We start from the raw sequence: 25,338 nt of genomic DNA on the forward strand, positions 1-25,338 counted from the left end.
GCAGATTTAGAAGACTGGTTCTGATTGGTGTTTCTGAAGTGGAAGGGTGTGGAGGAAAGTTTTTGGGAGAAGAATGGTGGGGAGGATTGATAAAGGCAATCTCATTGTCTCCATCTCCCTAGCACCGTTCCTTACCTACTTCCATGGCCCCGGACCTCCTCCCACAAATGGGAATTTATCATTGCTAAAGACCTAAAGATTTTTTTTCCAAGGAGCATTAAAAGGAGCCTTCCAGTCTGGTCCTACCTGCCTGCAGAGTGGTGTCACCAGGCAAGTATCACTGGTGAAGGAGAGCTGCTCACTCTGTAGCCTGGGGTTGGGGCAATGGTGTATTGGAAAATGTTTAACAACTGCCTCCACAGAGGGAAAAAGTATGAGTTGTAGCATTTGTCAATTTCCATGGTGTAAATACTCCCTTGATGGCCAATTTCAGGCCACTGATGTGATGTCGCTGGACCTAGAGTTGGGAAGTAATGCACACAATCTGTTCTGGAGAGCCAATGCTGGCCTGTCCTAGCACATTACTGCAGTTGGGGGTTGTCCCCAAGCCTTTTTTTTTTAAACAGCTGAAGTTTTCTATGGGGCCCTTGAGGGCAGAAATGAGGCCAGTGGGTGGACCATTCAGGGAGGCACATTTTGGCTTCCAAGAATCACACTGCCATGGTGGCTGGGGTGGGTAGCTAGTAGGATCAGGACCTGGGAGTTGACTGCTGCCCAGTTGTTGAGCCTAAGAAATATTGATTTATAGAAGTGCCCCATATATTTTTAGAGACAGAAATGATTTCAGGAGTGTTGCAAGGCTTTGCCCTAAAGGAAAATGTAAACATGTTAGTTCGCATATCAAAAGCTGCCTTGCCTGAGGAGGGCATCTCAATGGTCAGTAGCAGCTGCTTTCCAAGTCAACGCTGCAATCCGGGCCTATGGCTCTCACCTGTTTTGAAAGACAAAGCAGGTCTTGCCTAGAGCCACAGGGTGCCGGAGCTACCTGGAGATGAGAGCTGATCAATAAGAGATGCGGGCCCAGATGGAACCATGTGGTTAAAGTAAATAGCATAAGGGACAGCTCATGCTTGACTTCTGAAATCTCTGTTCTAATACACAATAACCAGAGCCACGATGTCTCTGTTTTTGTTAAAGTAACAGCCTTATCATAAAACTTAAAAGTTTACCCTAAGAAGATTTTATAACTCATTGTTCACCTAGATAGAGTTAGTTAAAGGAGCTGTAGTAGCCTTTTAGAAGACTTTGACCCTAAACCAAACTACCTATTATTATGTAAATCCTGTTACCCTTGGCAACCGAAAAACTGTACCTGCCCTATAAATATCTGTGTAATACTTCAGTCTTGGTTACATTTCGGCAGGAAGACATGTAACCTTCCGAGCACCATCCTATGTCTATCTTCATAAATCTTTACTTTATAAACTATATCTTTGGCTCTGTGTATTATTTTTATTTCTGTTTCCTACTATTTTTTCATCCTTTGCATGACCCCTGTCTGAGGGACCCGAACTTTTTCTGGGAGCGTAGCTAACTCCCCACACCCAGTCCCTACTCTGGCCACATGGTGACCTGCCTTTTGCCCTAGAAGTATGGATGGCTGCCAGATTTCAGCCAAGGAGTGGACAGCAGGGTGTGTGACAAATAAACCATGAGTGCTGGGCCATGTTTCTGGCAGGAGAAGGCATGCAAAGACCTCTGAGGCCACAAGCAACATCTACCTGGCTCATCCTCCCTCTGACTTCGTCTCCCTGCCTGCCAACCCAGGCTGAGCCCCTGCCCCTTCCATGCCACCAGCCCAGAGTCATGCCCTCTGCTACCTCACTGTCGGGGTTTGTCATCTCCCCCAGGATCAGTGCATTGATAGCTGCTTCTCCTTTCCAGGCCTTCCGTAGTCCCCGTCCTCACCAGCCCACATCACTGCACACACACAGAGGGGGTGACCTTCCTGGAGTCCATCCCTGATGACCCTTGTTCCTCTGCTTAAGACCCTCCCCCACTCCCTGCAGCATAGAAGACAATGTTTAGTCTCCTGACCCCTCTGTTTGAAGCTCCATGTTAACCCTGCTCTTGCCACTGCAGTTTCCTGACACATTCCTCCCCTTTGTGTTTTCTGCTTCATAACATCTCAGAGATCTGCTTCTTCCCCAACCTGTGCCCCTCTCTTTCACCATACCCACTTCGTTGCTTGCTTCCATCTTAGGGGAGCCTTGCCCAGGCTAATCCCACTTAGAACTCCTCTGTGAACCTCCCAGGGTAGCCCCACTGCTCAAAATATATCATGTTAATATCACGTTAGTCCTACTTGTCCCTTCCCAGGTTAATTCCATTCAGTTTGTCCCAGGTTACCCCCTTAAATATGTTTCAGCCCAATTTAACCAATCCTTTCCCATCTTCCCGGGCTTTCTCTGGTATATCATGTAGAATATATCATGGTTTCAAACAATAGAAAATCCAACTCCAATTGAATTTAAACAATAATGAGGATTTGTTGGCTTATGTAATTAAAATAATCAAAGCTAATCCATGCTTCAGGTGAAGCTTGATCCAGGAATGCAAACAATGTGGTATTCAGTTTCTCTCTGTACAGTTTTCAGTTGCATTCTCTTGGTATTGAGTACATTCTTGCCTGACTTTGGTCATGTGACTATCCTTGAAACAGTCAGTCGCTGTGGGCAAGATGAATGCAGACTGTCTTAAATAAATAGAGACCTATACAGGAGTTGGAGGTGAGGTCAATCCTAATGCACCTCAAAGCCAGGAAATTCATGATACTGGCTGGAAGTGGGAGGCAAGGAATGGATGCTGGAGAGTCATTCACCCAAAGTCCACTCTCCCCACTCAACACCTTCTAAGCCAGCCCTGTTCACTTCCCAGGTGAATCCTACATGGTGCTTTCCAGGGGCCATGGCTCATTGATCAGATGGGGCTTGTTCAGGCTCTCCCACAAAAGATGCCCTTTATTACGCAGCCACGCTGCTTGTATGAGAAGGCAGTTTTTACGAGGCTAATGATTACACCAAGAATTGCCATCTGTTTGCTCCTCCAAGGAACCAAGGTGGGATGCCCATGGCTTAGTGTCTTTGTAGTGTACCACTAGGTTTGTTTTCAGCCAAGTTTTGGGAGAAGGCAAGTAGGCTCTCTTCTCTGTTGTCTATGAGTTTTGGAGTTGTTGTCTGTGTCCCATGGAACTCAGCGCAGCCTGGGCCGCTGCTGGCTGTAGGGTGTGGCTGGGGCTGGAGCTGGCAGGACGCCTGGTTCCAGAGTTTAAAGGGACCCAGGAGTAGCTGGAGGCAGGTCAGAGCCTGGGTGACTGCAACTCTAGCCATGTTGCCTGGCTTCCTCTCCCTGAGCCTCTCCCGCCTGGGCCTGTGGGCTTCCGAACTGATCTTGGTCTTAGGTTTCCTCAAGGTCATCAGCCTGCTGCTGAGGAGGCAGAAGTTGGCCAGAGCTATGGACAGCTTCCCAGGACCCCCGACCCACTGGCTCTTCGGGCATTCCCGCGAGGTATGTGGGGAGAGGCAGAGAAGGAGAAAGAAATGACCTCCCTTCCTCAGAGAATCAGTCCTAATCCCCCAGGAGCCACAGGGGACCGTGGGTGGAGACCTCAGACTTGGGCAGGGGGATAAGGTCCTGGGAGCCACAGTTCCCTTTCAGCTTTCACCCCGGGATCTCTCCCTCACTCCTGCCTTTCAAGCTGGCTTCGGAAGGGGTGGGGGGCACTTCAAATTTGGGGCCCAAGCAGGCCACAGACTCCATCCAATTATTCTGAGTCCCAAAGTTCAGATAAGGCTCTGCTAAAGGCTCAACAATGGCACGGGGGAGAACCAAAGCCTCTGGATAGTCTGATGGAATTCGGCAATCACGCTTAGAGCTTAATCAGGGTCCTCTTTGTTTGTGCAGCATAAATGTTTCCACTTCCAAGGGTGGAGAAGAGTTCTGTCACGTGGGAGTCCTCACAGAGTCCAAGTGGGGAGGTTGCCACACCTGTGGGTGGCTCTGGAGCCATGGCGCCTGCCCAGGTCCAGATCCCGGCTTGCCTTTTGTTACCCGAGGGCGGTAGGGACCACCTCAGCACCCACTCTCAGGAACACCTCTTGTTCCCTGGGCAAGGAATTGGAATCAACTGGGAGAAGCAGATACCTGGGATGCCAGCCCATGGAGGTTCCAAATTGTCAGATTGGAACTAGGGGTCTAAATTTAGAAACCTCTCCAAGTGTTTTGATCTGCAACCAGGTTTGGGATGCCAGAGATTAAGGCTCAGAGAGAGGCTTAGTTCCTTCTCCTGCCTCCTGAATCCACCTTCCTCATTCTCAGACTGGGGCATTGCCTCTGTTCCTTGATTGACACTAGAAACGAGCTTGACCACTAGGCTTATTCTTGCCCCTACAGATGAACCTCTCGGGATGGCCCAGTAACCCTCATGCATCCTGAAGACATCCAGGAAAGAAAGGGTGGATCAGGGAGATGAATCGGACCCAGGCCCAGGCTCTCAAGGGACTTGCTGTCTGGAAGGGAAACAGACACCAGAGCCATCCCTATCCCTAAGCAGGGCGAGGAGCCTCCCCAGGATTCTGCCTCAGGGTCATCCTTTTAATCTCAGCCCTTGTCCCATTGGGTTGTCATCTTCTGTTTACTTGTTCATTTTCCCTGCTAGACTGTGAGCCCCGGAGGATGGCAATTTGGTCTGCTTCATCCCTGTACCTTCAGGGTCCAGCACAAAGCCTGACACAGAGTAGGCATCACCAAGTGAACCAACATTAAATGTGGGAGAGTAGGGAGGGGTATCCACAGAGGAGAGAGTGATGGAGAAGAAAGGCAGAGGGACACGAGCATTTGGGAGGGTCTTTGCTAAGTACAAAAGGAGGGTCATGGGAAGGTTGAGTTCTAATGGGGTAGGAGAAGCATTTAGGGAGCACTTCATTCCTTTCCTCTCATGCTCCCTCCACTTCTGCTCATCTCCATAAAGTTAGGTTTGCCCTTGACCAGTGGATTTTCTTAGGGTGGGAACCTTGTGCCCCCACCCCATGTTAGAACTGGCTGCTGCTTCTCCCCAACTGCCCCCACCCCACCTTGAGAGTGTGCAGAGGGCCTGGAACACATCTGAGCTCTGGCTTCTTTGCTTTTACACAACTGCTGAAGGGTCTTCTCTTGGCTCTTGGCTGGGTAGGGCAGGCAATGGTTGAAGGGGTGCCCGCTCTTGGGCACTACAAAGGCTTTTTGGGCAACCATCACGAGCACACCTCTGTGTTCCTCCAGGGCTTGGCTCCTCTGCTCTTGCTTGGATACACACCTGAATCTGAGTAATGGGGAGGGTGGAGTAGGGATTATGTTCTCTAATGTAAAAATGAGGAAATTGAGATTGAGAGGGGGCAACATATTTGCCTAAGTTTGCATAATAGCTCAGGAATTGAGTCTAGGCTGGGCCCAGGACTCCTGCCTTTTCATTCAGGACACGATCAGTCCGTAACATGTAACTGCAAGTTCGATTCTTAGGCCCAGCAATGAAGGGAGTGAGAAGGGAAGGAGGAGGGCTGGTGGATGAAGGGCCTGGGGGCAGGGAAGAGCTGGCCATCAGGATTAATTGGAGACCCTTCTTGGTCTCCAGTTACAGTCTGGAGGCCTTGGTAGCATCTACCTGTCATCCTCCTCACTTCTCAGAATATGTCTTCTTGAGGCAGGGGCATGTCCTATTCTTCTAGGCTCCCCCTCATTCCACTGTGGGGACCAGGGAGGACTTTGCTCATAGTAGGTGTTTAGCCATGTTGTTGGCCTGGGGTTGGAACCTCTGGGAGGGGCTGACAATTGTGCCCTCCATGTGTGTGTGTGTGTGTGTGTGTGTGTGTATAGCAGGGAGAATGCCAGCTCCCAGCCTAGGGAAATGTGATTCCCTGAGACTGCAGAGGACTCTTCCTCTGGTGAGCTGCTACACCCAGCTCTTTGAGCCAGGTTTGCTGATTTCTATGTGAAAGTCACCTGCTGGGCCTGCAAGGGGCGGAGCCTCCTCCATAGGGCACCCCCTTTGCATCACTATAAACCATGGAGAAAACCACATTCCATATTCCTGGCTAGTGTCGGGGCAAGTGGTGGTTCCGCTCTTAGGTACGGGAGAAGGGGCAGATTTAGGGGGCAAATGTGTATGAATACATACGTGTGCATATGAGTTTGAAAATGCTGTGTCTCAGGGGCTTGGAAGGTGTCATTCAGAGAGGCCCTGACCTCAGGTGAAAGGTATGCCACAGAGAGAGAGAAATCACTGGTGGATAGGTGGCAAAGGCAGCCACAGGAGTAGGTAAGAGCCTCCAGGGAGGAGGCACAGCTTGGGAAGAGGCCAAGGATGGGACTTGGGGGAGCATCCATCCTTGGGGAGCAACAGCAGTGAGGAGCTGCTGAGAGGGGCTGCCAGGCAGGGGAGGTCATCCGGGACAGAGTGCAAGAGCAGGGGAATTGGCGTAGTGGCCATCCTCTGGGACCCTTTGCAAGAGAGGCCGGGAGGAAGGGAGACAGTGGAAATGGCTCTTCTGAGAAGTCAGGCTGTGAAGGGAGGAGGGGGTTAGGGTGTTAGCTAGAGGAGGAAGCTGAACCAAGGGAGGCTTTGTTTTCTTTCTTTCTTTCTTTTCTTTCTTTTTTTTTTTTTTTTTAAGTGGGAGAGACTTGAATATGTTTTAAACGCAGGTGTGAACGAGCTGTAGAGAGAGTGACATGGGAGAGAGAAGGGCTGACTGATGCAGGAGTGGAGGACAGGAATCCAGAGAGATTGGCCCTGGCCGGGAACAGGAGAGGCGAGAGGCTGGTGCAGGCAGGTGGCTCTTCAGGTCTGGTGGCTGACTTTTAGGGGTGTCTTACCTGATGGCTTCTATTTTCTCTGGGAAGTAAAGCAAGGCTCTCCTGCTGGGAGTGAGGAGGGAGAGGCAGAGGGGACAGTTGAGGAAAGAGAGATGTTCTTGAGAAGCAGATTGTAGCCAATACAATGCTATGTGGCTTTCCAGAAGGCATTTCTGCTGATTTCTGCTCAAGCGTCACATCAGAGCGACACCTGACCCCCCTGATCCCACCTGACCCCTGTCTGTAGCAGCCCTGCCTGTTACTCTGCTTTATTTTTCGTCTCAGAGTCATTGCTATCTGAAACTGTATTATTGGTGCATTGGATTCTTGCTCGTTTCCTTTCTCCCACGTGGAGTGTAAGCTCCGGAGGGGACAGGGCTTTGTCTTGCTCACCACTGTGACCCCAGGAAAGCACCGTGCCTGGCACACAGTTGGATGCTCAATGTTCCTGTGTTGAATGAGTGAATAAATCCCTGGGGGACCCAACTTCGGGCAGCAAACCACCCACACAGGCTGGGGACCAATGACTGCATCCCCCTGGACACCTGGGCATTTCTTGGGCCCCTGCCCTCCTGTCTTCTTAAGCGTTTGGATGCTTTCCTGCGTTCCCCCTCCAATCTGGCCATTCTGGGGCTGGAGTTCCTCTTTGGATGCTGAAGATGGGAGAGGTGTTGGAGGCAGAGCACAGGCGTTGGAATCTGAAGACAGGGGCATGATGCTAGTTGAGTGACTAACCAGACCCCTCGTCACTTCCTACCCAATATGCGGTGGCCACGCTGATCTCACTCAAAGTCACTTGGCTCCTTCTGGTGAGCTAGGGGCTCTTCCTGTATCTGGTGTGTTCACACAGGTTCACATGTACAGGCGTAGGAGTCCATTTGTCTCTGAAAGGGAAGATGGAGGATGAAGCCACCTATTTGTCACCAGCATGGGGAGAAGTCACTTCTCTGCTCCCTGGGGCATTATGCATCATACCCCCTCTGTCGGGGCTCTCCATGGCACTCTCCTCAACTCCCTAGTTCAATCCCCAGAGGGTTTGTGTAAATCGAGTCCACTTTTTCACTGACTTTTACTGTTGTTTCAGAGATGCTGCCTCTTCTCACTTCCGGATGGTTCTCATGGGCAGGCGCTCCTGACTCTAGCTTTGTTTAAAACTGTGACAGTGGCTTGGCTCATGCACACATGGAGCCCTGACAATCTTGTGTGTGTGCGGGGGTACCCACGTGGGAGATGACTGGACCCAAGAGCATCCATCCTGGAGGAGGGCAGCCCGGGGGGTCTGGCCCCGACTCCCAATCCCTCAGGACTTCCCTGGGCAGTGGGAGCCTGTGTGGCCCCAGAGAGCAGAGTGGGGACCCACGAGAAAGGCTACAGACAGGTGGCTTTCCGTTTGGTGACTGAGAAGTCTTTGGAAAAGCAGTAAGTTTCCTGTCGCTAGTGATGCTTGAGCTCCGGGGCAGGGGTTCTCACAAGTTGAAGTCCTGGACCAGGCTGCCTGGGTCCTGGGAGTCTGAAATCAACAGGACCTGCCTCGAGGGAAGCGCAGCATGCTGGGGAAGAGGAAATCCTCGTCCTTCCCCCTCCCTATTTGTTTTTCTAAACTCCCACCCCCATTTTGTGAGCAGGTGTTTTGTTCTCAAGCAACGCCCTGGGAGCTTCGGCTGCAGCAGACTGGCCAAGCAGGTAGCTTGTTTCTTGGGCACTGGTCAACGGAGCTGCAGGTCAACTGGCAGGTGGCTTGAGCAGGCTGGTGAACGGGAGGGACCACAGAAAGGGCCGGTCAGGATTCCCGGCCTTCCCTAACTTACGTGGGACCATTCCCTGTGGTCTTTGGGATGCACTTTTCCCACCTATCAAGAGAGGTCATGGTGCGACTGGGCAATGTTGAAGTCCCTCTCCCATCTGATCCTTAAAGCAAAGCTTACTCAGACTCTTGGGGAGCAAGGAAGAGAGTAGTGACTTAGGCTTGTTCTTCCAATTTCCTGCTATGGTTTATTTCTGGTGAGGTCAACAAGGAGTGCAAATGTGAGGACGGGGGGCAGGCTGGGGAGCTGGGGTCACCAAGTTATCGCCATGCCCTGCCCTTTCCCTGCTTCCTTCCTTCTGGAGAAAACCAAGCTGGCCTTGAACTCCCAGCCCTGTAGGTGTCACAACTCAGGGCATCTGAGGATGCATTTGAGTCATCCAGTTGTGTAACCCAGAGGAGCTGGCCAGGCAGTCATGTGAACCTGGGAGGAAGGACGCCCCAGACCTCTCCGGGCCAGGTGCCAGGAGCCATCCTCACGTTCACGAAGTTCCTGGAGCAATCAAGGGCACATAGCGTGATTTGTGTACATTGATTAAAAAAAAAAAGGGGGGAACATAGTGGCAAGCCGAGGTCAGCATGAGATCAATGTCCCTGTCCCTGGTGGGGATGCTACAGAAGTACATGGCTGATAAAGACAGGAATGGGGCTTGAATGAACCAGATCAGCCAAGGGCTTCTTCCAATCCTAAGATCCTATGAGTCTGGATTTCTGGTGACTTAAGCCTTTTACCACCCTGTCCAACTGGGCTCCCTGGACCTGGGAAGGATGGGAAAGGAGTGCTTCTAGCATGTTAGCCAGGAAGGAGGCAGGGACACCAGAAGATTCCCCCTTACCTGGAGTGGGTGGAGATGATTTTTATCACTTTGTGCTCTTCTTGACATTGTGTGCTCAAGAGCTGTGAAAACTCTACAATCCCCTTGAGTTGAACTCAGGATTCTGAGTTCAGAGGCAGGGAGGGAAGGGATCTATGGGATGATTACACCAGACTCTGCAGAGGGCCTAGGAGGAGAGGATCCCAGAGTAGGCACAGAGGGGTGGCTGGAAACCAAAGTAGGCCCAATCCCAGGGGTCCTGGGGATAGTGGCTTGGATCAGTCTGGGATCCCTGGGGTCTACATTATCAGACGCTGGTGTCCTTTAAGGCCGCTCCCTGGAAGATACAGCATGTATTAGTTGAATAGGTGGAAATTAAGAGAGGGAACTTTACAGACAGGAAAAGCAGAGCCAGCACATGCACAGACCTCAACATCAATGGCATTCTCTAGGATGCAGTGCACTATATATGCAACTGAACACAGCGGCCCTCACAGGCTTCAGTGTGCAGAAGGGAGTGTGAGTTAGAGTACTACTAATCTACAAGCAATGTGCATATCAGTTCACTTAACCAAGCCTCAGTTCTCTCATCTGTAGAACAGGAGTAATTATCTGTTCCACATTAGGTACACGAAACAATCTGTGAATTCACTCAGGTAGTACCTGGCACATATTAATAATAGACACTCAATACATATCTGTTCCCTTCCATTTTCTATGTTGAGAAATAGAATGTGGAACTGAGCAGTGGATTTGGATATTAGCCCGAGCAGGCATGCCTGGGCCAGCTGGGAAAAACAAATAGAAATCTGCAATGCTGTTTACCACACAGGAAGTGCTGGTAGTGGCTCCTCTATGTCTCCCTGAAATTGAGCAAGACCTTTGGTTGGTTTCTCATGAGATTGACCATCTCTGGCTAATTTTTAGATTAGTCAGATGTTTTCTATGCTTTGTCTCCTCATTTCTGGTCTTCCTCTATCTCATGTTTTAATTTCATTGATTCAATACACACTGCATCAAGCATATAGTGTGTTCCCAAGGCCCTGTGCTGACCTCCGCAGGATGTGGTCTGCGCACTCAGGAAATTCACAGCCTAGAGGTGGGGTCAGGGGTCCTGGGTGTGAATCCCAGCTCCATTGCTGACAAACCCTGTGGGCTTCAATTTCCTCACCTATGAAGTAGGAATTATGATAGTGCCTGTCTTATAGAATTTTTGGAGGATTAAATGCAAGTGTGGGGGTAGCATGCTTATTGTAGTATCTGACACGTTAAATGCTCAATGAATGTCAATACTAATATTAATTTTTAAAAAAAAATCTTGGGTAGGCCAGGCAAGGTGGCTCATGCCTGTAATCTCAGAACTCTGGGAGGCCGAGGCAGGAAGATCGCTTGGGGACAGGAGTTCAAGACCAGCCTGAGCAAGAGTGAGACCCCCATCACTAGAAAAAATAGAAAATTAACTGGGTGTGGTGGGGCATGCCTGTAGTCCCAGCTACTCAGGAGGCTGAGGCAGGAGGATCACTTGAGTGCAGGAGTTTGAGGTTGCTGTGAGCTATGATGATGCCACTACACTCTATCTGGGGTGATAGAGTGAGACTCTCTCTCTCTCTCTCAAAAAACAAAAAAAAACCCCTGGGTACATTATAATACAAAGTGAAATGTGGACAAGGCATTAACAGTGCTGGAGAGGCCCAGAGGAGTCAGAAATTTCAGTCACTGAGGGATTACGGAGGTTGCTGGAGAAGGGCATTCACACTAGATGTGGAGGAACAGGCAGAGCATCAACAGGTGTTCTTGGGCAGAAGGTGTGTAAGGAGGAGGGAATGGTATAAGCAAAGGCAAGGAGATGATGCCATACCCCAGGAGGTTGTCTTAGTTCTAAACAGTTGGACTCACAAGATGAGCACAGGCACAGTTAGCATCAGTCTACTCCGAGGATATGAGTAGGAACCACAGACTGCCAGCAAGGCAGCACCAGCTGTTCCCTGCAACATCCACAAAGCCATCGGTGATCTGTCTTCTCCTCAGGGGAGGGCCAGGTGCAAGGAGATGAGACCCACATCAGAGGGTGTGAGTCTACCTTGTGTTAGAATCTTTATGCCCCACAGAACCCCTGTGTCCACTGACAGTCTCCGGACTCCTGCAAGGGCCATGCACCTTACAAGAGTCACCAAATTCGAGGAAGCCCAAATCATAGTGTTCCCATCAGGTGGTTATTGTTCATTTGTAGTTCTTCCCAGTCCAGATGTCAATTACCAATCAGGGGTCATTTTTGTGGTAGCCATGTTGCCTAGCAACACAGTTAACATCTTCTAGTTAGGTTTCCAGGGGAACAGAGTTGGAGAGTATAACCCAAGGTCAGGTTCCCATGTGATGGGGAAACATTGGCTACATTTTACTCATGGGTGGGAGTGTCCCAGGGCATGTTCACAGCGTGTTCCCTAGTGCAGTTTGGGGGCCACTTGGGAGCGGGACGCGGCAGGAGGTGCAGGGAGGAAACTTGGAGGACATGTATTAGGCAAAGGTAGGCTTGAAGGGGAGGGAACTATGTGCTGAAGGCTTACCCTGGGCAGGATCCAGTGCTAGGTCCTTTCACACATTATCTCAGTTAAGGGCCTTGAATGCCACATGACCTCAACTAACAATAGGTAACACACACACACACACACACACACACACACACACACGCACATGCCCTGAATGATTTCATCAATGTCAAAGCAACTCTATAAGGGATGCATTATTATGTCCATTTTACAGATGAGGAGAGTAAGATTCAGAGAGCTTAAGGAAAGTAGGTGCCCAAGTTCACACAGCTAGAAAATAGGGGCAATCGAGATTCAAACCTAGGTCTGCCAGGCTTCATAGTTGTGGGCAACAGGGTCTCCTTTCCTTGCTTCACATCCCAGCTCCACTCCCAGGCTATATGGTTCTTGGCAAGCAACCTCACCTCTCTATACCTTAGGCAGCTCTTGCCTAAAATGGGGCTTCCCAGAATTGTTGTGAGAATTCTATCAGGCCAAGATGTAAGGTGCTTAGAACAAGGCCTGGCACACAGCAAGTGATCAGTAAAGATTAGCTGTTAGTCACATACTTCCTCGCAAACTCCAGGGCTCAGACAGTATTCTGAGGCCCATGGGCAGGCCACTGACCAGTGTTAAGTGTATCTTCAAAAGACTCCCTCCAAGTGGGGAAAAATGAATAAATACATTATGGCACATCCCTAGAGTGAAATACTATGTAGCAGTTAAAAACATTGAGAGACAGTTAAATGCACTAGCTTGGAAAGGAGGACCAGATATGTTAAATGAAGAAAGGCTGGTTTTGCAAAAGTATTTATAGTATAACTTCACTTACATAAAATACCTCTGGGTGGAGAAGATGTGGCTAGAAAACTCCCCAAAGAGCACATACCACCCTCCAGATGATCTCTCCAACCTCATCTCAGGTGACTGTGCCCCTATGGAGCGGCTCCTGGAGGACGCCGTGATTTCTCCCACTCCAGAGCCTTTGTGCTTACCATTCCCTCCACCTGGAACGCTCTTCCCTTAACGCGCTTCATGCGGCCATATCTTAAATGTCATCTCCAGTAAGAAGCCTTCCCAGATCACCCTATCTAAGCAGCTTCTCTCTATTAGTGTCTCTCATAGCACTGTCTGTATTTCCCTCTCAACACTTTCTACCATCTGTGATTATTTCACTTAATTGTCTACTTGTCTATTATCCGTCTTCCCCATAGGATGAAAGGGCAGGGCCACGTCTGTCTCATTCCCCTGAGATGTCTAGAACAGATCCCTGCACATGTAGGTCCTCAAGAAAAATATGTGGAATGACACAACAGGGTGGAATTGAGGTGGTTTCTCTATTGCACAACAAGCGGATATTAACTTTCTAATGATGCTTTAATGTGGAGAAGAAAGTGCTTTCTGGCTTCCGTGAAGACACAGAGTGGGTGGCAGGTGCCAGGTGGAAACGGGCTGGTGACTTTGGGGTTGTTGAGCTAATCTCAGGGTGAGAAGAGGGCGGCTGGCACTTAGAGCAGTGGTGATGGGGCTGGAGAGGGCACTGAGCCCAGAGATGCTTAGGAGAGGGAGTTCTGGGGGGAGGGAGGGAATCTCCCCTCCTCTTCCCTTCGCCTCCTAGGAACTTGGGGCCTGGATGGTGATGCTGGATTCTGTCATTATTTCAGATGCAGCAGACAGGGAACCTGGACAAAGTGGTGTCCTGGGCCCACCAGTTCCCCTATGCCCACCCACTCTGGTTTGGACAGTTCATAGGCTTCCTGAACATCTATGAGCCAGACTATGCCAAAGCTGTGTACAGCCGCGGAGGTGAGGTGCTCTTGGGGAAGGGTGGGGCTTCCTGAGAGCAGAAGGCTCAGGGCGCCATGTGGGCAGGAGGCCTGGGCCTGTGTGCGGCCTGTGTGCCGCCGAGATCTTCTTCCTACTTATTGACGAGCCTCTTCTGGGAGACCCCTGTCACTGCTCGACCTGATCTTTCCCTTCTCCTGCAGACCCTAAGGCCGCAGACGTGTATGACTTCTTCCTCCCGTGGATTGGTGAGTGGGCACCTGCTTTCCCTGCCTGGCCCATCCCAGACCTTGGTGCTGGGTGACCAGGATTCTGCCCTGCCCCACTCAGTTATCCCAGACATCCTGGTCCCCAGGTGCTCATCTTAAGCCTGGCTGCTCAGTAGGCAGACAGGGGAGGAGCAGGAGTGCTCCCAGCTGGCCAGGAGGTGGGCCCCAGGTACCTTCTGTTGCTGGGCCTTCTTCCCTAGACAGGCAGGGCAAGGGCTCTGGAGGATGCGTGAGTATAAAGAGCGGCGTCCTGGAGGAGGTGGTGCTACAGTCCATCCTACAGGAGACATTGATAGAGGTGCTGTCCAGTGCAAGGGCCTGAGGAAAGGTGTGTGGTAGGACCACAGCTGGTCGCCAGAAGCCATGAGGCTGTCTGGGTGGCTGCAAGGCAGAGACTGGCTGGGAGATGGAGCTGGTAGAAAGGACTGGATGCCAGGATGAGGAGATGGTTTGATGCTGAGGATAGGTGGGAGCCACTGAAGATTCTTGAGCCAAGGCCACATACTTCTCCAAAGCCCTTCTTTTACTTATGAGCCTACGGTATCTTAAGCATTTTCCTGGGAGCTGAGAAAGCAAGGGGCCAAGGGGAAGCAAACATTCCCAAACCTATTTACTCACCCAGTACCACAGGGAAGTCTTTTTGTGATTCTAACTCTCTCCTCAATTATCAAAGGGAGGGTACAACGAAAAGACAGATGGAAAAGGCTTAGGAAACGAAGAGGCAGTTTTGAAGACAGAAATGCATTTCCAACACGGGGTACTTGTTGGCGGGTAAGGAAGATAGGTCCCTTTGGAGCCACGAAACACAAACATGGCACATTGTTGCCCAAGTCCTGAAGCTGTGGCCACGGTCTCAGCAGCTGAGAGTCAAGGCCCAGCAGACTTCCCTCCTGCTGGCTGTCCCCAGGGAGATGTATCTCCTTTGAGATCTGACACAGTGTCGTCTGACATGAGTTCCTGGAGCCCAGACTGTGGGTGCAGCTGAGAGGCAGAAACTGAGTCATCCTGTCCTGAGGAAGGAGCTCATTCAGCCAAGAACTGCTGCCACTTCTGTGTCCTGAGGTCCTGGCAGTCTGGGGCTGGGCGCAGAGGGCAGTACTGGGTCTCTTAGTAGCCTACCTTTGGAGGGTTGCAGGCTCTGGGATGGGGTGGGGCGGGACAGGCTCGGCCCCAGACTGCCAGGGGTGGGGCCATATTTCCTGGACTGAGCAACCCCCTCCCCCCACCTCCGCTCCCATCCCTTCCCCAGGGAAAGGCCTGCTGGTTCTTGATGGGCCCAAGTGGTTCCAGCACCGCAAGCTACTCACCCCTGGCTTCCATTATGATGTGCTGAAGCCCTATGTGGCTGTGTTTGCCGAGTCTGTGAGCGCCATGCTGGTGAGCCCCCTGTGCCAGGCTCCTGGAGGCCGTCGGCTGCCAGGCCATCCCCTCTCCACCCTGACTTTGCCCGGGGGGAGGGCAGGTGGTGCTCCCAGAGGGAGGAGTTTCTGAGGCCCCATCTGCCTGCAACAGCAGCCCCAAAGCTCTGCTCTGCTGGCATGTGCCCTGTGCCACGGCGCACAGGGGCCGCAGCTGCGAGTGTCCAGGCAGTCTTGGTCCTTGCCTCCACCAGATCAGCCAGCCCTCTGTCTTCCTACACCAAGGGGCTCTGTGAGGCCTTCAAAAAGCTCCTACTGCCGCAGATTCAAGACCACCCGTATCTGAAAGCATCGGGAAAGGCTTTCACATCGAAAAAGTCTCTCTGCCTCATTCTTTGCCTTCCACCACTGCCTAAAATAACGTCGTTACAACTCATCTCTAAGAGGGATGTCCGAGGGCAGCCTTAGAGTCTCAGGGCTGGATAATCCCCAGGGCTTACCCAGGCTGGTCTTTCCCCTCGCAGCAAGCTCTGCTCCAAGTTACTGCAGGCCTGACTCACGCAAAAATGGTGCTGGGGAGCATCTCTTGGCCCTCCTGTTCCCTTACAGGCTGCCCTGAATGGGAAAACATGTCTTTGTGCTCTGCAAGATCTGCCTCCTGGTTTTGCCCTCTGAGCATGACGCTCAGAGGCTGCCAAACTCCTACTCACTCCACCCACACATTCTTGCAGGATGGAGGGCAGGGAGGGACGGTTGCGTGTGGAGGGCCTGGTGGTGGAGGACAGGCTCAGGGTGCTGGAGGGCAGAGTGGGGCATCTAGCCCACTGGCCCCACATTACTTCCTGTCTCTGGGCTCCAGGACAAGTGGGAGGAAAAGGCTCGTGAGGACAAGTGCTTTGACATCTTCTCCGATGTGGGCCACATGGCACTGGACACACTCATGAAGTGCACCTTTGGCAAAGGAGACAGCGGCCTGAGCCAAAGGTCAGGGGACCCCGGGGCTGACCACACTCTTCCCCCAAAGCCAGCTTAGAGGGGAGAGTTAGCAGGACTCCTGGGCCCTGGTCTGTGAGGGATAGGATCGTGCTCTAGGGAGCCTCAGTTCAGGGGGAGCCAGGCCTTGCCCATGGTGGGGAGACACATTTGGCTTTAGCAAGGAGGCGTAAGAGCAGGGAGAGGAAGGGCAGGAAGCTCTGTGGTTGGGGTGGATTCCTGGGATGGAACTGCTCTGGACTCTGCCCCTGGGTCAGCGTCTGAGCTGTCCTTCCCTGCTACCCTCTGCCATGTAGGGGCAGCAGCTACTACCTGGCAGTCAGCGATCTCACTCTGCTGATGCAGCAGCGCATACGGTCCTTCCAGTACTATAATGACTTCGTCTACTGGCTCACCCCCCACGGCCGCCGCTTCCTGCGGGCCTGCCGGGTGGCCCACGACCACACAGGTGGGCCTTCCCCGCAGGGCCCACCCCGAGGAAGCCTGGGTTCCTCTCCCCACCCCGCTGTGCTCCCTCCCATTGTAGGATCTGTAGGATCTCTGTTGCCATTTGGGCAGAGGATGGGCTCCCAGGCAGTGACACCCTGTGCTCTTGGCCCAGACCAGGTCATTAGGGAGCGGAAGGCAGCCCTGCAGGATGAGAAAGAGCAGAGGAAGATCCAGAACCGGAGGCACCTGGACTTCCTGGACATTCTCCTGGGTGCTCGGGTGAGTCCACCATTGCCCACCCCCACCTGGGAAGTGGGCCCAGAGGGGCCCTCAGACCGTCCTCCTAAGACAGGGCTCACTGGGCAGCAGGGGAGGCTGTGGAGCATTTGCCCCTCTTTGCTCAGCAAATCCAACCTGCTCCCTGTCCCATGACACGTATCAGCCCAGGTCCAGGTGGGCAGGTGCAGAGCGTTTGTGGCTGGGTTGTGGCATCAGGAGAGGTGTGGCTGGGAGCCCAGCCACATGATAGCAGCCTGAAGACATTTCTAGACTTCTAAGATCACCAAGAGTCTTGGCACCACAGAATCTTGGAATCTTAGACTTCATTCATTCGCTCATTCATTCATCCAGTTGATCCTTTACTCATCTGCCCCAGAAACCCACTGAGCTCCTACCGTGGGTCACTGCCGTGCTCGGAGGCAGAGATGGGAAGATCTGGCTCTGGCCTCCAGACACTTACAGTCACACCAAGGAGACAGTAGGTGGATGTTTACAAAGATATCTTCCTCTGCCAGGTGGCATTCTGTGTGCCAAGTCAGCAGAGCTAATAGCTGGTGATCGATAAGGTGGCAAGTCACTTGGCCAGAGGGATCAGGGAGGGTTTTGTGTAGTAGGAGGCGTCCAGACGGAGCTGGGAGAAAGATCAGAACCTCGGGAAAGTCGTAGCCCCCAGTCTGAAAAAGAGCTTTCACTCCCTCCCTCAGACCTGCTTTTGAATGAACTTCAAATGAACTTCATTGAACTACTATTGCAATTCTTCTTGGTACGCACCCCCGCCCCCCCAAGTACCTTGAGCTGTCATATCATGCCTTCCCTAACCCAGGATGGAGATGGGATCAAGCTGTCAGACGCAGACCTCCGGGCTGAAGTGGACACGTTCATGTTTGAAGGCCATGACACCACCACCAGTGGCATCTGCTGGTTTCTCTATTGCATGGCGCGGTATCCCGAGCACCAGCATCGTTGCCGGGAGGAGGCCCGCGAGATCCTAGGAGACCGGGACTCCTTCCAGTGGTAAGCGAGGCTGAGGGTGAGCCCAGTCTGTCCTGCTGAGCCCTAGGGAGGGCTGTGCCTATCTTGTCCTGGGCCATCCTGGAAACCAGGTGAGGGTGGCGGCAGCTGTCTTGCTCTCAGCTGTGCTGTAGCTTTGGGGAGGTGCAGACATGCCCTTGAGCCCATTCTCCCAGAGGAGTCTTTTCAGATGTGTCACATAGAAAAAGTTGTCAACAAGAGGCTGATTGTCAACGTGCTGACTTCCTTTGATGGCAGAACCTGACTACCCTTCTGGGTTCCTGCCTAGAGCAGGGAGGGCTGGGAGACAAAGCGCTGGACACAGAGCATGCACAGAGCTGGGACAGCCAGGAGAGCCAGTCCCTTGCCGCCTGCCTTTGGGTGGCAGTACTCAGCTTCCAGACTCCTCCCGCTGGTGAAGGAGAAAAGACTGTTCCCAAACTCTGTCACCTAAAACCTGCTCCTCCTGTGTTCCTCCCTGTGTCTTGGCTCAAGACTGAACTCCTGAACACAAAAATGGCCGACTCTAATCTCTCTCTGCAGCATGATCTCTGGGACTCTCTCCCAGGCTCCTCTCCCCTCTGCCTGCACACCCTGCTCCCCGATGCCTGCTCCACTTAGGGCTTCGCTTCTGGTCAGACACTTCGCCTTCTCTCTGGGCTCCTGAGCTGCCCCCGCACAGGGCTGGGCACATGACGGGGGGCGCAGAAAATGCTCAGTCGGTGGAGGAACTTGAGCGTCACTTGACAGGGACAGGGACCATTGCAGGTCTGAGACATGGAGGGTGAAGTCGCCATTAACCACTTTTATTGGTCGGATGTGGGATTCCCCGGGGTGTCCAACTGCAGGTCAGACGCTGTCAGGAGTGCCGGTGTGAAGAGGAAGAGAGGCCCAGTTGCTGTCCATGGGGAGTTTTTAGAGAGACAAACTCACATAACCAAAAAGCTAGAGGAAATTAGAGGATTGAGGAGCCCGAACGTTGAGGGCAGAGGGCGGGATGGAGACTGAATTGGGGCTTTCCAGGGAGGGTTAAAATTTAGGCAAAGAGAGAGAGCTGGACGGTCTAGGCTGGGCAACGATGTAAACACAGCCTGAGGCAGGGAATTGAATTTTTTTTTTTTTTTGTCTTCGCTTCATTCCATCTAGCACTTGAATCCACTTAGAGGCACTTATTTAATAAAATAGTAAAACACAAATGAAATATCAGGGCCAGGGGGAAAAAGGACCTGAAGGTCGGGGCTCCATAATAAAATATTACACAGTAGTGATAGTTGGACCTCACATTTGTGTCTGAGCTTCCTGGTGGCCAAAAGGAAAAGACACGCACACCTGTCGAGCACACAAACACACACACACAATTTAGTTGAGCTTGTCATTGTCCACACATTGAACAATGCAAGAAGATTGGTTGGTTCATTCAACCAACGTGTCTCAGCTCCTGTTCGTTCTCATTCCAGCTACCTGGGGGACACCAAGCAGAGTGTAGAGAACTGTTCCTTATGGGCTTCCATGCAGCCCCTAGAGACACAAGAGTGACCTTGTCTTTGATGGCTGGGGGCACACACATCTCTAGGGGCCTGTGCCTTCCCCTCCTAGCAGTGAAGATGAGAAGGGGACGGAGGAAAGTGGAACCAGATCCCTTGGGTCTGAGTGGCCACCTCGTGTCTGGTCTGGACACTTGGAGCCCTTGTGTCCTCTGACTCCAGAGTGTGTGGCGGTGGAGAGGGGAGAGTGGGGGCTGGGGCCTGTCTTCTCCCAGGACCCTGTTGCTCCCCATTCCCAGTATGTCCTGGTTCTGTTGCCGGCAGGGATGATCTGAGCAAGATGACTTATCTGACTATGTGTATCAAGGAGAGTTTCCGCCTCTACCCGCCAGTGCCCCAGGTGTACCGCCAGCTCAGCAAGCCTGTCACCTTTGTGGACGGCCGATCTCTACCTGCAGGTGGGATATGGAGGATTTGGGGGTGGGACTGGAGCCCTCTGAATGCTCCTCTCACACCCTTTGTGCCTTTAGGCAAATCTTTGCACTGATGGGAAAGAGCTCAGGCTTTGTGTTCAGAGAGTCCAGGCTCCAAATCCTGGCTGCACACATATTGGTAAATTCCTCTAACTTTAAGCCTCCATTTCCTCTTCCGTAAAATGGTGGTGAGAAGAGTACCTAGCTTTTAAGGTTGTTGTCAAGATTAAAGCAACAAGAGACAATATTCATCATGGCGGTCATGTACCACTACGCAGGTTGTAGCCTGAACAACGTCAGAGAGCATCATTCACACAGACTATGATGCTGTGCAGTGTGCAGCCTGCACAACTGTATGTGGTGGCTTCATAAAGAGTGCTAACCCTGTACCTGGCGTGCAGCAAGCGCCTGATAAATGGTAGCTATTACTATTAATAGCATCATGTTATGTATAGTAACTTCCTAGGAGTCAGTGAACTGAAAGCAGAATGATGCAGAGAGTGCATTCCTCCTTCTTCCCAGTCCACAAATGTCTGTGTCAGTGCTGTGCCCAGTGCTGGGGTTACAGGAACTGGTGTGATGATGACCAAAAGTACTTTTGATGAGTTGAGTATGGCCATGAGCTCTCCATCACTGGCAGGGGCCAGTGCCCCCATTAGCGGGACACTAACGGATTCTGGCCTCAGGTGCTGGTGGGCCAGGCTGCCAGGACCACCTGGTCACCAGGCCTCTGCTCTGCCCACAGGCAGCCTGATCTCTCTGCACATCTATGCCCTCCATAGGAACAGCGCTGTGTGGCCCGACCCTGAGGTACCCCTTCCCTGGGTCCGGGGCTCAGACAGGGTAGGGGGCTGTGAGGGTCACCGTCTGCCAGGACGTGGTGGGTATTTAAGCAAGGCCTGTCCCCTCAGGTCTTTGACCCCCTGCGCTTTTCCCCTGAGAATGCGTCTGGACGCCACCCCTTCGCCTTCATGCCCTTCTCCGCGGGGCCCAGGTAGGGAGAGGCCCAGCATCCCCAGCCCTCAGGACATCATGGGGAGGCGTCATTGAGGGGTACTCTGTGTAAGCGGGACCCAGGCTGGGCTTGTGGTGATCCTAATGCAGGTAGCCTCCAAGGACCTTCTCGCCAGCATCATATCTTGTCCCCGGGCAGTGGGTGTGATGGGTGAGTCATTCCGGGAAAGACCCCCAAGCCAGAAGCCCCAGTGTGAATCTACTCGGTCTGGGGCCCTCACCACGCTCCCAAGGTCTGTTTCTTAAGCGTGGGTCAATCAGTCTATCAGCCTGTTATTCATCCAACAAGTCATTGATTTTTTTGGCCACTAAGAGCCTGGGTTTCATCACTCTGGGCACCCCATGCCCAATGCCTCTTTGTGCTGCTCACCACAGGAACTGCATCGGGCAGCAGTTTGCCATGAATGAGACTAAGGTGGTCACGGCCCTCTGCTTGCTCCGCTTTGAGTTCTCTCTGGACCCCTCGCGGCCGCCCATCAAGGACCTCCAGCTGATCCTGCGCTCCAAGAATGGTATCCACCTCCGCCTGAAGTCGCTGAGCCCTGGCTCTGGGAAGTAGCTCTGGCGAGAGTAGGGCCCCAGACAGCCCAGGCTGTGGCCTCTCCCTGGGCACCGCCCCCCCTGGCTGGCTGTGGAGTTGTGGCATCCTCCCTTCGGGAGGCTTGTAGTTTAGAAGGGGAGTAGGCAGTGCCATAACAATCATCTGCAGGACAGTGCCACGTAAATGTGCGGGTCTGTTTATTATGCATGTATTCCAGAGCTCATTCATTCACTTAACAAACATTTGGTGGGCACCTACTTGCTTCAAGAAACTTCATTTAGTTCTTATGATTGGAATACTCTCTAAAACATAGCAGAAACTTACATTCTAGCCTTAGTGACTCAGCGAATGCAATGGAAGCATTGCCTTGGGAGGCATGGTTATGACCAGGTACTACATGATAGAGGAATGTCTGGGGACTGCCTCTTCACTGAGATGAGCTTCTCTAACCCCGTGTGTGTGTGTGTGTTGTGTGTGTGTGTGTGTGTGTGTGTAATATAACAGACATAAGGAAAACTTGCCTAAACCAAGACTTTACAAAATAATGAGTAATCCTAAAGCAACCTCCCTTATAGCCACCAATGAAGTCAAGGACTATGGAATATGGTGTCACCGGTGTCTCCACCCCTCCTGAGATGGGTCTGGTACCTCTGCCATTGTCAGCATCTGTGTGTCCCAGTCACACTATGCTCTGGGCATTTGGGCTTTGGCTGGGGAAGATAGCAGAGTGGCATTACAGGGAGACTTCCAGGCATTACTGGAAGTAAGGAAGCCCCCCTTGAATCAACTTAATTGGGCCTTGAGATGTAGGTGAGGAATGAAGGTGCAAAGGACTTCTGGGGAAGGCCCTGGGCTGGGAGCCACAAGAGGACTCAGAGGTCTTTCCTGGCAGTGTCTGCAGCAGCTGCCTGAGGCCTGGGGGCACATGCCTCTGGGTTCAGAGCCTAAGGGCACTGGTGGGCTCCAATCCAGGTACTAGACAGTATGGAAGGAAGGGCAGTGGAGACTGGACAGGATTGGGGGTGGAGGGCAAGAAAGAGGAGTTCCAGTCCTGGGATGTGGTGATGTCTCAGTGGTGCCCTTGGGGATGTGCCATCTGGAGATATCTTCCCCCCTGCCATTGGTGCTTCACCTCTTAGAAGAAGGCTCAGGTCTGCCATAGGCCACCTGCTCACTCCTGCAAAGCCCTGTCAAGCCCCAGACCTCCTTGCCCACGTGGCGCTGGGAGGCAGAGGTCCCCGCATAGGTGTGCCCCCCAGCTGTCTGCCCTGCACCTTATGCCAACTTCCTCTTCTGTCCTGGCACCTGGACAGACTGCTCTCTGCACCAGTAAAGATAAGTTTTCAACAGCCATCACCTGGAGGCTGAGCCCAGTGGCCATAACCACCTCGTGACCCTGGTGGCACTTGAGTCTAAAATGCACCCACTTCCTTTAACCCTTTGGATCTTGAGGAGGCCTGGGAGGCCTGGTGCACGGAGGCTGTTCTCCCACTTCAGTATGAAGGGGAGGAACCTGCAAGACACTCGTCTGGGAGGAGCTTGAGCTGAGGCCTCTGACTCTGGGCTCTTTTGACCAACATTCTGTCATTAGTATTGAGGCTGTCTGAGGGTGTGCGTTGTTGAGAAATGGCGCTGAGTGCTCTGGTGTGGGAAGGGGTAGGCAGGTCCCTGTGGGAGGGGAGGGTGGGGACTGGGGACGGTTGGACACCAAAGATGGATTCCACATCATCCTTCTGGCTCTCCAAACACACTCTGTGCATGTGTGTGGGGGCAGAGTGCGAAGTGTGCCATAGGCATATTCAGATGTGGCTGTGTGTGGCATCACGGGGATGTGCACTCAGCCTGGATCTTACCCATTGCCTGGAGCAAGTGGGGTCACTCTTTGGCCACGCATCCACACCTCATGGACCTGTGGTTACAGCACCATTCCCTGCTGGCTGCACAGAACTGTGAGCCCCAGTGTCCTGTGTGGAGGATCCAGCCCTCCTGCACTCTGCAATGCTGGGGGAGCTGCCAAACACAGTACTCAGGACTGCCCAGGTCGTTCTCCTGACACAAACCTCTGCCCCGGCCAAGCACTGAGTGGCCAGCCTGCTCCTTTCCTGCCCCTTCTCAGAGCAGGAGGAACTAGCCCAGTGGCCTGGGAGGCCAGGGGACTGAGAGGGATATCCTGGGAGAGAGTCCTTTGGGGAAGCAGAACGAGTCGTCACACCTCTGGCAGAGGACTCCCGTGAGGTCCGTCCATGGCACCCAGGGCCCTGGGCTAGGAAGGAGGGAGAGGTCAGCCAGACACCTGTGCTTATATCCAGTGGAAGAAGAAGGGTCTTGGCTGAGAGAGGCTGGTGGAAGCACAGACACCAGCCCAGGAAAGCTAGGGGAGTCAACACAGGCTGGCTGCTGGAATAGGGCCCAGGGGCAGGAGCACCAGCACCAGGCAGTGACCAAGTGTGGGCAGGGTGGATAATGCCCCTGCTCCCTTGGGGTGGCTAGCCAGGGAGGTGGGGGACAACTGAGATGCTGTCCTGGGGGAGGAGCTGCTTGGAGTCTGACACCCTCTGCCACCAACCACGCCCATCTGCCTATGTGGGCTCCTCTAGCCTGTGCTGGACAGCTATCCATTGCCTGAGGAGCCTGCAGGCCCCATCATGAGGCAAGCTGACATGTCATGGTGATGTGGCCTCCTTCTCATGTCTCACTGGGACTGTGAAGAGCAGTGTCCCCAAGGTCATTATGCTAGACCAGGCCTATAAGGCTTTTTGGCTCAGCTCAAGACTGCCCTGCTATGATTGGGATATGGTTTGTCCCTGCCCAAACTCATTTTGAAATTGAAACTACAATGTGGCAATGTTGGGAGCTGGGGCCTAGTGGGAGGTGTTTGGGTCACGAGAGCAGATCCCTCATGAATAGATTAATCCCCTCCACCAGGGACGAATGAGTTCTTTCTCTAGCTAGAATGGATTGATTCCCAAGAGAGTGGGTTTTTACAAAAGTCTGGCTTCTTTGGTCTTTCTTTCTTGTTTCCTCTCTGCCCATGTGATCTCTGCACATGCTTGATCCTCTTCTGCTTTCTGTTATGAGTGGAAGCTGCATGAGGTGCTGACCACATGCAACTGCCAAAACTTGGACTTTCCAGCCCCCAGAATTGGAGCCAAATAAACCACTGCTTTCTAAATTACTCAGCCTCAGGTATTCTGTTACAGCAATACAAAATGAGCTAAGACACATCCTCAGGTCAGCCCTGCTCTGAGAAGTCTAGTGTGAGAAAAGCTAACTTCAGAATAAAACAGAGGTCTGGTCTCTTCCATGCCAGGTGCAAGCTTCTCCCTCTGAGCGCCCAGAGAATAGCCCTTTGTCTAAACTCAGCTACCACAGGAGCCTCGGGAGCTGGGCGGGGTATGTGGCATCAAGGATCACACAGCATGAGGCTGTGTGGAAGGGGCTGGGCCATGTCAGGTACTGCTGGGGTCCTGGCACCATAGGGCAGACATCACCCCCACTCTCCCTCCTCAGGAGGGAGTTGTCTCCTCTGTCTCCCACCCCCTCTGTCTCTCTGCTCCTCCCTCCATCTCCTCCAAAGGAAAGCAGACACATGTGCAACCTTGTGGACTTTGTTTCAGGAAGTAGGGAAGACACGGGGGTTGTGTGAATGACAATCAGGTAGACAGGTACCATAGAGGAGAGATTCAGATGGACAGATCGGGTGACAATCAAATAGGAATGGTGTAAGGCTGAA

The 25,338-nt window shown here is 52.5% G+C and overlaps 1 protein-coding gene across 2 annotated transcripts; it reads left to right on the forward strand.

The window, feature by feature from the left end:
* Positions 1-3,295: 3,295 nt before the first annotated feature.
* CYP4B1 (cytochrome P450 family 4 subfamily B member 1) lies at positions 3,296-24,769 on the forward strand. 2 transcript variants are annotated; one of them, XM_069479944.1, is made up of 12 exons: positions 3,296-3,507; positions 13,634-13,775; positions 13,958-14,002; positions 15,273-15,400; positions 16,241-16,365; positions 16,671-16,822; positions 16,976-17,082; positions 17,906-18,096; positions 19,902-20,035; positions 20,796-20,860; positions 20,962-21,044; positions 21,440-24,769. In XM_069479944.1, the coding sequence occupies exons 1-12, from the start codon at positions 3,328-3,330 to the stop codon at positions 21,621-21,623; spliced, it is 1,536 nt and encodes a 511-aa protein (XP_069336045.1). In that variant the 5' UTR covers positions 3,296-3,327; the 3' UTR covers positions 21,624-24,769. The 2 variants fall into 2 exon arrangements, with proteins under 2 accessions (XP_069336045.1, XP_069336047.1); XM_069479946.1 differs by lacking the exon at positions 13,958-14,002 and having other exon boundaries at positions 3,298-3,507.
* The last annotated feature ends 569 nt before the right edge of the window (positions 24,770-25,338 follow it).

Source organism: Eulemur rufifrons, chromosome 8 (genome assembly GCF_041146395.1).
Source record: "Eulemur rufifrons isolate Redbay chromosome 8, OSU_ERuf_1, whole genome shotgun sequence".
NCBI classification, from domain to species: Eukaryota; Metazoa; Chordata; class Mammalia; order Primates; family Lemuridae; genus Eulemur; species Eulemur rufifrons.

Excerpts from the sequence above, each read along its gene's own strand:
- CYP4B1 (XM_069479944.1), top strand. The coding sequence starts at position 3,328 with ATGTTGCCTGGCTTCCTCTCCCTGAGCCTCTCCCGCCTGGGCCTGTGG. Across the intron at positions 15,401-16,240 it reads AGTCTGTGAGCGCCATGCTG|GACAAGTGGGAGGAAAAGGC; the intron begins GTGAGCCCCCTG and ends TCTGGGCTCCAG. Across the intron at positions 17,083-17,905 it reads ACATTCTCCTGGGTGCTCGG|GATGGAGATGGGATCAAGCT; the intron begins GTGAGTCCACCA and ends TCCCTAACCCAG.